Genomic DNA, 12,052 nt, shown 5'->3' with positions numbered 1-12,052 from the left:
TCTTCGCTTCACCATAGCCAAGAGCCAATTTCAGTTCAAGGTCCTGCCTTTCGGACTACGATCCGCTCGGCGGATATTTACAAAGGTATTGGCCCCAGTAGCAGCATTCCTCAGAAGGCATTCTCTGCAGGTGTTTCCCTACCTGGACGATTGGCTGATAAAGGCTCTATCTTCTCAAGCAGCCACAAGGGCAGTCGAAGATTGTATTCAACTCTTCAATCACTTGGGTCTTGGTCTCAACAAAAGCAAGTCTGTCCTTCTTCCATCCAGGTCGGCAAGGTTTCTAGGTGCCATTTTGGATACAACTCATTGCAAAGCTTTCACTTCAGAGGAAAGACATAACAGACTGATTCTTTCTGCCAACCGATTGCAAAGAAAACAAACTCTTTCAGTCCGTAAATACAAATCCCTTTAGGATAGATGTCATCTTGCATTGCCTTAATTCCGTACTACAGGCTTCACGTGCGCCCCCTGCAAGAGCAACTAGACTTGCAATGGCGTCAGGCAGAGGCATCGTTTGATGACAGGATAAAGATCACTCCTATCATGAGGACGGCAATCAGGTGGTGGACTACAAAAGAAAATATTGCAAAAGGTCTCTCTTTCACGATTGCTCCTTCTCCGTTAGTTCTGACCACAGACTCCTCTCTAGAGGGCTGGGGGGCCGTATTACAGGATCTGCAAGTAAGCGACCACTGGTCTCAAGAGTTACGCACCTCCCATATCAACCTTCTGGAGCTACGGACGATTCGGCTGGCTTTGCAGTCTTTTCTTCCAAAAATTCGGAATTCCACAGTCCTGGTCCGTACGGACAACACTACGGCCATGCATTATCTAAACAAGCAAGGCGGAACGAGAACCAAACTCCTTTCAAAAGAAGCTCAGGAGATCTGGGAATGGGCTATTCGTCATCAGATATCTCTCAGCGGAACATTTTCCGGGTTCCCTCAATACGGAAGCGAATTCATTGAGCCGCCTAAGGTCAGTCTCTCACGAGTGGGAACTGGATCAGAGAACTCTCGAAGGAATATTCTCTCGTTGGGGCACTCCTCTTATAGACCTGTTCGTGACTCCAGAAAACAAGAAATGCCAATTCTACGCAAGCAGGTATCACCATTGAAGATCGTTGGGGAATGCTCTTTCGATAGCCTGGTCCGGCGCATTTGTTTACGCCTTTCCTCCAATTCCCCTCATTCCAAAAATATTAAGGAAACTCAAGACGGAACCCTGCACAATGATTTTAATAGCTTCAGCCTGGCCCCGCCAATTTTGGTACACCGAGCTCCTCCTTCTGTCTCGGGATCAACAAATTCGCCTGCGTCCCAGTCCAACCCTGTTGACGATGTCCCAGGGCCAAGTAATGCATCCGGACCCAAATTCCCTGCAATTGACAGCTTCGCTCATGAGCACCGGGAGTTCAGATCTTTAGATATCCCTCAGAATTGCAAAGAAATGTTATCGCCGGCTCGGGCCCCAAGTACGAATAGAACCTATAGAGCAAAATGGAAGTGTTTTTGTGCATGGTGCCACAAAGAAAATCTTCATCCATTCACTTCAGCTCCTCATAAAATCTTACCGTACATTTTGTCTTTGGCCAGGTCAGGTCTTCAACACTCTTCCATCAGTGCATCTGTCAGCGATCTCTAGGTTCAGACGAACAGCCTCTGGCCCTTCTCTCTGGTCCGGAAGAGTGATCAAACAATTCCTGAAAGGTCTAGTCAGGGTTTTTCCTCCGGTTAAACCTCCTCCTCCATTATGGCAACTCAACCTGGTCCTCGCCCATCTCATGAGGGCTCCTTTTCAACCTATTCATAAAGCGGAGATTACATTTTTGTCATGGAAGGTGGCTTTTCTTCTGGCGATAACATCGGCCAGGAGGGTTGGAGAACTTCAAGCTCTCACGATTGCTGACCCTTTCTTACAGTTCAAGAATGAGTCTTTAATTTTGAGAACAAATCCGAAATTTATTCCAAAAGTCCCTTCGGATTTTCACTTGAATGAACCTGTTGTTCTAAAGTCTTTTTTTCCCTCGACCTTCGACTCTGGCGGAAAGATCTCTCCACACTTTGGATGTCCAAAGATGCCTGATATTTTATCTCCAACGCACAAAGGATTTCAAGAAGACTACGCAATGTTTTGTCGCTTTTAGCGCTCCAAGAAAAGGCTTTCCCCTGTCAAAGCAGGGGATATCACGTTGGATTGCCAGCACAATTCATTTCTGTCATCAGACGGCAGGGAAGCCGCTGAGGGGACAGATCAAAGCTCATTCTACGAGATCAGGGTTATCTTCTACGGCTCTGTTCTCTGGTGTCCCTATCAAGGACATTTGTAGGGCAGCCACATGGAGCAGTGCCCATTCATTCACGAAACACTACTGTTTGGACTCTTCCACAAAGAGTGAGACAGCAGTTGGACAAGCAGTCCTGAGGAATCTATTCCAGTCAGCGGTGAGCTTTCCCTTCTATCCCTCCTTCCTTTATTGCACATTTTGTATCGGATAATATTGCGTATCTATTGTTACAATGTGTTTTGACTATCTATGATAATACTGATACTGTGATGTGCTGATATGCATGTAACAAAATGTGCATTTGTTGCTTACTGCTAGCTACTCTGATACAAAGCAAGGGAATCTATGAAAGTCCAATACTGGGGCAAGAAAACAAGTTACTTACGTGTAACTTTGGTTCCCCAGTAATGGTACTTTCATAGATTCCCATGCGCCCACCCCTCTCCCCTTGGAAAGCTCAGCCTTTAGCAGATGTGATTACTATTACACAACGGCTACAAAAATCTAAGGCTCTGAGGCTCTCTCAGAAGGGTTCTATGGGGTGAGGCTACTCTGATTGGTTGTTGCAATTTTTTGGTCTCTTTTACAAAAAGTGGATATGCTACAAAATGAGATGAGACCTAGGCCTGTCTTTCTCTTTTGTACCTACTGCTATGGTATTTTTCTATTTACCGAGGCTCCCATTTCGACGACGGGGGAATGATACAAAGCATGGGAATCTATGAAAGTACCAATACTGGGGAAACAAAGTTACAGGTAAGTAACTTGTCTTCTTTTCAGTAAATCCCTTTTCCCTTGTTCGTGATTGTTGGACCCGGGGTCGCCGGTCCAACTAGGGTAGCCTGGCACAAAGTGGAAAGGCCTAACTCCAGGACTTCTGTATTGCACTTGCGTCGCACTCAGCACAGTAACCCAGCGTACCACCACATAAAAAAATTACACCACACCGTTTTTAGAAAAAGTAGAAAAACTTTATCTCTCCTTTAAATTTGGTTTCAATTACATCAGCAATATCCACTCATCACATTAAAATTCCTGTCTCCTGAAACACAAGTTATCGCAACAGTTCATGTCATGCTAGTGAACCTTACTCATTTACCTCACTACAGCAAGTTAAAATGTACTTCATTTCAGGCCAACCCTTATTTCAGCTTTAGGGGCTATTAAGAAGGCCTAGAGGCAAATTAACAGGACACATCGTTAATTTGTTTCGCACATGTAGCTGAATTGTTTGTCCAACTGAGCAGTGCCTAAAAATGGTTAAGGCAGGAATATACATCAAGCTATTCAGGCATAAAGGTAATAACAAAAGACCTTCATTCTATACAGTTATAGCATACATTAGTTTCAGCAGAGCAATAGTATTAATGTCTTTACACGGCAAGAGTACTTGAGTCTTAGAAAGTAACCTGCCACCTGTAGATTACTAGACTATGCCCTGATTCCTGGACCTTCAGATAACATAGGTAAAGTGCGCTCCTCCTGTGGTTCAGCAGTTAACTCTGGAGTCTTGCTTTCCCTCACCTTTCCCCCTTGACTTAATTCCCTGCTTACTTCTGTTGGGGAAGTTCGTGGACACTGTTCAATGGATGGTGGATGGGAGGAGTTAGGGATTCCTCACTTGTTCTCCTCTCCCATATACTAGAGGCAAGCCCCCGGTAAGAGGACCCCCACTGGGGACAGGCGCGCCTCCACAGCAATTCCTCCTTCTCTTCGTGCTACTCCTGTTTCACCCTCACAGAGGTGAAATACTCGCCGGGGAGCTAGCGCGCCTCCTCGGCAACTCCTCCCTCAAGGCTGGCACGCCTCCTCCAGGCCCGACCCGCTTCCTCCTCGAGTCAATGTCAGGGCGGGACTCTGTTACGGCGTCCGCTGCCGGATGACTGCCTGCTCAATGCTGCGCACACCCCATCAGCGCCGAGCCTTCCCCATGTCCTCCTCAGTGGGAAAATTGGCGTTCCACAAGTCCCCGGACTCTTTCCTATTCCCTCCTGTCAGACCATGCAGACCTAATCGCCAAGGGAGCTGCCGGCCCCAATTCACCGTAACCACGCCACCTCCACAGAAGATCTGCCTGGGCAACGGCGGAGATGCCACAAGAGCGCGGGAAGCTCAGGTTAGTCTGGGGCACGAATTAACAGGCTCAAGCGTGACACAGCAGGCAGCTAGGAGACGGGCCAAGCCAGGTGCGGGGTGGTAATGTTACAAAAAAAGACTCAGACCTTTGCGGGAGGTAGCCCCACTCACCCTCATCAGACCGGTCAAGTTTTCTTAGACCACAAACTGGTCTTCCTCTAGGGGTAACGTTGTTTCAAATATAAATGTCCACACGGGGTCAAGTCAATGGACTAGGGGTAGCATCACATAAGAGAATAGCAGCCCCTGAAGGCAGTCAACCCTTTTACAAGTGCCAGCCTCCTCACTCCACAGCCTGTACTCCCGGTTTATCTCTCTCCATCCACAACTCCTCACCCCACAAAATGGCCGCCCAACATTCTATCTTATATAGCCTGGGCCCAGAGTGTCTAGAGTGGACCAGAAGGTTCTGGAACCCCTCATGACATCCCTATGGCCCCAAGCTGTGAGGTAAATCTTGGAAGTTGGCAGGCCACCATTTTGTAAAGGTACACCTACTCTTCCTCCATTTTAAAGGAGCACCTGCGCTTCATTGTTAATAAGTAACAGTGGAGCGCCCAGCGACCTAAGGTCAACACCAAAAATGTAGTGGACAAAAAGAAAATGGGAGGCAAAAAGGGCTGACAGGTCTAACAGTGATAATACCAGGTCAGGGGGTTTTAGGTCAATTTTAATAAGGCTTATATCTTCATTTGGTTTATTACAATGCTGTGCTTGTCTTGGTTCAATTAGTAGTCTTCGGTTTGTAGCAGTGAATCACTGCAGATTAATGGCCAAAATTAGATTTATTTTTCAATCTTCACAAATGATGTTCACAAACTCGTTTTATCACTAGGCCTAGATAATTAATTAATACCTTCTGTGGTGGAAACATCTAGAGGGCCCAAAGAGACTTTTCCGCCATTGAAGATTGATGTTCCGACTTAGTTGTTATACTGGAAAGCATGAGACTTCAACTTTTCACTGACTAGAATAAAAGACCTTAGTTTTAACAGTTGAACTTGTGAACATGGCAAAGTATATTGTGCAAACGCTATTACTTCATCGTAAAATGTATTTTTATGTCAAACCTACGAGACCGTGCAAGCTGCATTACTGCAAAAGACCATTCTTCCCTTTGTTTACCATTGTTGGGTTATCTCTTATTTTCCTTCTTCTTAATCAGTGGCTTTCCTTGTCATTCTTGTTTGCCCCTCCCCTGAAGCATTTCCTCTTTACTATCTTACCTGGCTGAATTGTATCCTTCCACTGCTCACTTCTGGGAATTACTTTTTTCTTTATTTGGTTGCGCATTTCATCAGAGTGCATGTGTTTCCCAGTTATCCCTTGTTTCTCGCCCCCTCCTCCCCTGTCAATTAAGTGCTCTGTTTGCTGTCTCCCTTGTGGTTGCTTTTTCTGTCTCCTGTGTACCTCGCTTATCTTGTATTTATCATTTATTTATTGACTTTTACTTAAGTTGACAGCTCTCACCAGTATAAAATGAACAGAGATTAAGAGTGGTATCAAATTTTTCAGAGGTGTGAGCTGTACATGGAAGGCTTATTTTTTACTTTGTATTTCAAATGTTTGCTTTGGTAACAGTCTGGTGTCCCTGGGTTATAAAATATAAGTTTTAACTAACTCCTGCTTTCTATATTTTTTCACCAGAGAAAATCTTGCCAGTGATATGTACCTGATATCGCAAATGGACAGTGATCAGTATGTGCCAATTATGACTGTAGCTAACCTTGACAACGTAAAAAAACTCAGTACCGACATGGACTTAATTGTTGATGTATTGAGAGGTAAGTGATCTGTTGATCTTTATATTTACCTGTTGTATTATTAACATCATCAAAATAGATTGTTTTTTGATGAGCACACAATCACTATTCCTCTTCTGGAAAAAAAACCCATTCATAATCTAAGACACTGGTGAAATCAATCTTAGGCCTTGGTTTAAAAAAAGTCCAATTCACAAAAAAGGTCTAAAGCAGTAGTGGTCTGTAAGAAGCAAACATCAACATATGTTAAACACAGATTTCTCTTTTATACACATTAAAAGATCCCTCCTTAATTTGATTGGCTAAACCACAGACTAAATGGAAAAAATTAACAAGATTGTTTGTATGGATATCCCATACTTACATATGGGCGATAGATTTAAATCCTTTTCTTTGCCACATTTTCTGATAAGGTAACAGTGGTAATAATTGCCTCATAATCAAACATATTTTCTGCAGCTGTGTTGCTAGATAAGTATGACTTTCTACATGTAATGGGAATAGAGGCACATATGTGAGTATTGTACACCTGGTATTTGTTTTCAGTATCCTTTTCTAAGTGATACATTTTTGATTTTACTTCTCTTCATATAGCTTGATATACTTCTCTCCATGTGCCCTAATTAGCATCACCACCCTTTCTTAATTATATCAGTAGTTTATTAACTTAATTAAATTTGGCTGCGCATAATCTAGATTTCCACACCATATAATAATTATTCAACAGCACTTAGGAAATGTATATCTTTATGAGAGGGCTATATAATGAGATAATTGACATTCATTCAGTAGAGCACACGTTTGACGTAACATGCACTCCGAGGATGCCCAATGAAACCTCATTATTTGCATGTGATATGGTTCTCTATTAGGCACCTTTGATAGGCCCTAGAATCAGGTGAACAGTAAGTCCACTTCTAGGGAATTCTTAGACCACAGCTTCGGCACGGACAGGTGATAGTTTGGAAGGTTAAAGTAATTGCTGGAAACATGTATAGGGAACTATCGTGCACTTTAGGTTACACTAGAATGATGGAATACCCTCATGAACAGACGAATGAGAGAATACACAGGGTATAAAATGAAAGCATTAAAAGTTGATTCTACAAATGCGGAGCCATATCTTCTGATGTTTAGCCTTAAAATTTGCCTCACAAATGCTTAGCTTCAGTACGACAGGAAAGCATTTGGATGTGCCTGGTTTATAATGGCGATGAGAACAGCTTCCAAGACAGTGGAAGTGCATTGCCTGCATTCCTGTAGCCAGAGGGAGGAAACCAGGACACTGATGTGAGGAGGAAGAGGCCTGGCCACCTTAAAAAATTCAATTACACTTTTCATTTAAAAAGGAGAAACTGATTAGTCTACTTGAGCACTGCCATTTGGTGAATAGCAAGGGGAAGAGATTTGGCTGTAGTTTGTTTTTCAAGGTAAGGAGGTTTCTAGGTCAAATATGTCCTTTATCTGCCCCTGACTACTGCTTCAGGAAGGGTGATAACAGCCAGGTGCTGAGATCTCATACTTCCTTGTGCCCATATTGTGGGTGCCCCAGCTTAGAGACAGTCACAGGGCTTCCTGGTGTGAGACACATTGCTTTGGACAAATGATGGTTCAGAGGGCAGACTGGACAAGGTAATAGAAATCTCAGTCTAGCACAGGGCTCATTTGTGGAACAAGCAATGCATGTAGAGGGAAAGGTATGTGATTTGGTGTGCTGATCTCCTTTTAACTCCTTGGAGTGAAATCATTTACATGGGCCTGTAAAGGTGTGGTGCCTGTGTACTGTGAATGGAGAGGCTAAAACTTTCTGCGTTACCAACCCTCGTGTGAACAGATTTCTTAAGTTATTCCCGATCAGCAGTCTGCAAAACAACACTGAGCAAGGGATACACCACTAATGCACAATTGAGCTTTACGGAACATACTGTTTTGACTTGTGCATGAGGCGAGTATTGTCAGGGCTGCACTACACCACTTGCATGTTGAGAAACCAATTTCAACAGCTTTACAGATTACAACATTTTAATAATGACACCAGCGAGACGTTTTTTCCAACATGGTATGTATGCCTATAAATCAGCCAGTAAATGTTTTTATAAAAAATCTATTAATAATATAACGGATACATGACTTTACAAAGTCATTGGGTCCTAAAAAACGAATAACCCTACAGTTTTCTAAGCTAAAGTCAATGCAGCCTGCATATCAGTAAAACACACACAGATCTATTTGTAGACTAACTGTAATAAAGCGCCCTCTCACAACACAAAACAGTGTGTCTTTATGTTCTTAGAACCAAATAGTCTAACATATTGAAATATGGAAGATAACTTGTATTTGTTAATTTTAATGCCTGAAACTCGAACGTCGGTCTTCACAACCCTATTTCTTTCACACTACTTAAGGTACAAATGGGTGAGCCAACATATTATGAGTGAGCCAAACCAAGGGTCTGGCTTGGAACTTAATGCCCGTGCATCGCATTATACCAGTGCACTGAGAAGTACTTTTTAAAAATGATACTTTTTTTAAACATGAATCACTAGTGAACTAATAGGTAAGACAGTTGTGATGTAAACCCTGTAGGTGGTCCAGATTGTTAAACAGCATCATTATAGTCTATTTAATGAAAAACAGTAGGTTTTTGTACAACTGGTATTCTGAGCTCACATATTTGAAAGTGCTTTCATATGCAATAATGAAGAAAAAGGAGTTTTGGTAAAAACAAATATTTGCCTAAGAACATAGTAGTCAAGGAGGAAAGCTGTGATTTTACCAGGTTTTACTTTGTAGAAATCAGTCACTAAACCTGTATCTATTTGCCTTTACTTCTTTATGCTAATCATTGATTTTACCGCTTTCTGCATTTTTCTGCTGTTTCTTTTTTAGGGCAGGGTTTTGGAACATTTTGTGTGAGCACTAGTTGCATTGTTTTTGTAAGCACAGGATATTGAGTGATTTGACCAGAATCACGGGATGTTGAGCCAATGGCGAGAATCAACTTGTTTCATCAGCTCAAAAGTCAAACAGTCTATATCCCAATGGATAGTGTCTTGCATTCTGTTATTGCTACAAGAAGGCAAATAAGGTTCTGTCCGGTAGACCTGAAACTCATTCTACTAGAGGGAAGGCAGCTACAGTTGCTTTAATGAGGAATAGACGAACCACCGAGATATGTAAAGCGGCTGTGTGGAGATGTGTTTACACACTTGCCAAACACTATTGTTTGTACTCGGATGCTAGAACGGATGCTCAAGTAGGACAGGCCTCCCTGAAAAATTTATTTGCTTTATCTAGTCTGTCAATCGTTTGTTTCCTTTCCACTGCAATTTGTGGGGATAGGTTCGCTACTCTATTCAGTGCTTATGACTATCAATGGAGATTCCCTGAGAGAAAAGGAATGGTTTCTTACTTGTAGTCCTAGTTCTATCTCAGTGGAATCTCCATTAACGTCATAAGAAACCCGCCCCCCTCCCCGGTGGAAGTAGCAGAGACGATTATTGTACAGTTTTCCTACCTAGTACTGCCACTTTCTCTGCAAAAACGAACTGAAGCAACTGATCTGCTGGTCATGATGGGATACTGGTGGACTCTGGGCCCTTAAAGACTGTAGATATTTATTGCCCTTTTTTAAATGCAGTCTGAAGAAATTGGCCAGTGTAGCCTTACTTTTATAGGCTGCAAAAGTTAATGTCTTAAGTGTTTCCCCAGGCCATATTAAAGAAAGGCGAACATCTAGACTTAAGAAGACATATTGTAAAGAAGTGCTCTGGGATCCCTGCACTTGGACGGGATTAATCTGTGCGTATGACTTCAGTGGAGATTCCAGTGAGAGAGAACTAGGATTGCAGATAAACCATTCCTCCTTTTTGGCAGGGTCAGGCACATAAGAGTCTTTTATTTGGGCTTTACATGGAGCTGGTGGACCTACTACTCCATAAATTCTTTTATTGAGGGTTGGTCACAAAACAAACTAGCAGAAAAGATTTGTGGCAGTGTGTAGAGAAATCGAGGAGCAACCCAGGACCCTATGTATCTCCCTCCATCAATCACTAAAGCATGATTGATGGTCTGGAGTAGCTGGATCGCAAAACACTCTAGTTACACGCTGATAGGGGGTGACATTAATCCCACAATGGATAGGGAATGGGACATGTATAGGGGCAGGCCACAATACTATTCGTATTGTCCAGCTAGTATTCTGGGCAGCACCCTTTGCTTTGGTGAATGCATCCAGATGTTGGGAACCTCATATCTGGGAATATAGTTAGTTTTCTGCAACTTTCCGGACTTCAAACATTAGATTACTTCATAGTCCCTGCCTAGACAAGACCAACGTTACAGGAGCTCACATCCTCTCTAGGGGATGGATTTTCATATAATTGTAATACTTAAGCAACGAAGCACAAGGATAATCAAAGTTATAACATATATGTAGTGCTACCCACCTTTCATACAGTTCTCTTTAACAGGAAAAAAACAACTGTAGAATTTATGCAAAGTATGTAAGTCCAAAAGATGTTCATGGTGATCTACTTTCAAGTTTGTGGCGTGGCGTCTCTTGCCTGCTTACCAGCACAAATTGGCTAAGGAACTGGAATCAGATTAAAACAGTATATTTTATATAAGGTTTTTAAAAAGTGGGCTGTCTTACTAATTTGTAGCTTTGCAGGCTGAATTTCAACCAAATTTCAGCATTCCCACTGCTCGTGTGGGTCCTGAAGACCGATTTAAAGGCTTTAATTTGTAGCTGGTTCAGTAAATTACCATCAGCACCACGAAAAATCACTGCTGCTCAAGCTATCGCAGGGACTAGCTCTGTCTTCATGATTTCTAACAAATGTTCATGGCTAGGGCATGATAGCTTGTCGCGCAGGGTTCTACAGACTTGAATTAAGAAAGCGGTTTTATCTCTCAAGGTGTTAAAGTGGCCTCTGAACGATACTCTGTCATTAGATGTAATTCCTAAGTATTTGTATGTCCTGACTGTGTCAGTTCCCATTCCGCCTACTTTCCATATTCAGGACTTTATTTTAGTGCGCCCTAGTATAATCATTTTGGTTTTCTTTATATTAATCTTTAGCTGGTTTGCAGTTATATATTTATCAAAGGACTCGATTAACCACTTGAAGGCCTATTCGAGTATGGCTAGGTAATATGGTTTCCGCATATTCTAAATATTCTGTTACATCATACAAGGTTAGGCGATTGAGCATATACTTTATGCAAATGGTAGATCGGCTATGAAGGGGTCAAAAAGACATGGTGCAAGCACGCAGAATTGCTTCAGGCTGCCAAAGGTAGCATATCGCCGAGTCGCGCTGTTGCCATTTTCCCACCATCACCTGGACCCGTCTTGGTATATAGGAGGATGATCATATCATTTCACTCTGGAATTATACCCCTTATTGAATTTATGAAAAAATGCAATAGGTTGGGAATGAACCAAAGCCTTTCACACAGCGAAGAGTTTTGATTTCTCTTTAGTTTTTGATATGATGGGATCATAGTTCCGTAGGTCATTGGTTTGCCACTGAAACCGTAGTGCTTTCTAAATCCCAAATAAAGAGGTTCTGTATAAACCGTAGGCTGAAGGACATTAGGCTTCCACCAACCGTGTAACACTAAAGCTATAAGCTTTGTGGTCTATACAGTGCTCGACCTTGTTTGGCAACCAATTGGTAACTCGTTTTTAGGTCGACCTCTGCCAATGCGCTTGCAGATGGTCGATCTATAGTGGCCAAAACAGGAGCTGAACCAGGCGGCCGGATTTCGGCAAGTGCATGTGCTCGTGCACGAGCTTGCCATTTGCTCCCCAGCAGCATTTCAAAGGAGCTCTCCCCCGCCCCCCTCTGCGCAATGC

General features: G+C 42.7%; 1 protein-coding gene across 4 annotated transcripts in view; it reads left to right on the top strand.

Moving 5' to 3' along the window:
- LARP4B (La ribonucleoprotein 4B) overlaps positions 1-12,052 on the top strand; it is a 639,242-nt gene that overhangs the window by 187,383 nt on the left and 439,807 nt on the right. For all 4 annotated transcript variants that reach the window (XM_078663295.1, XM_078663296.1, XM_078663294.1 and 1 more), the window contains one exon: positions 6,074-6,210. In XM_078663295.1, coding sequence (XP_078519421.1) covers positions 6,074-6,210 — 137 coding nt within the window. The remainder of the gene's footprint in view (positions 1-6,073; positions 6,211-12,052) is intronic.

Source organism: Lissotriton helveticus, chromosome 10, assembly GCF_964261635.1.
Source record: "Lissotriton helveticus chromosome 10, aLisHel1.1, whole genome shotgun sequence".
NCBI classification, from domain to species: Eukaryota; Metazoa; Chordata; class Amphibia; order Caudata; family Salamandridae; genus Lissotriton; species Lissotriton helveticus.
Note: the sequence above shows the minus strand (reverse complement) of the source record. Positions and strands in the feature narration are given on the sequence as shown.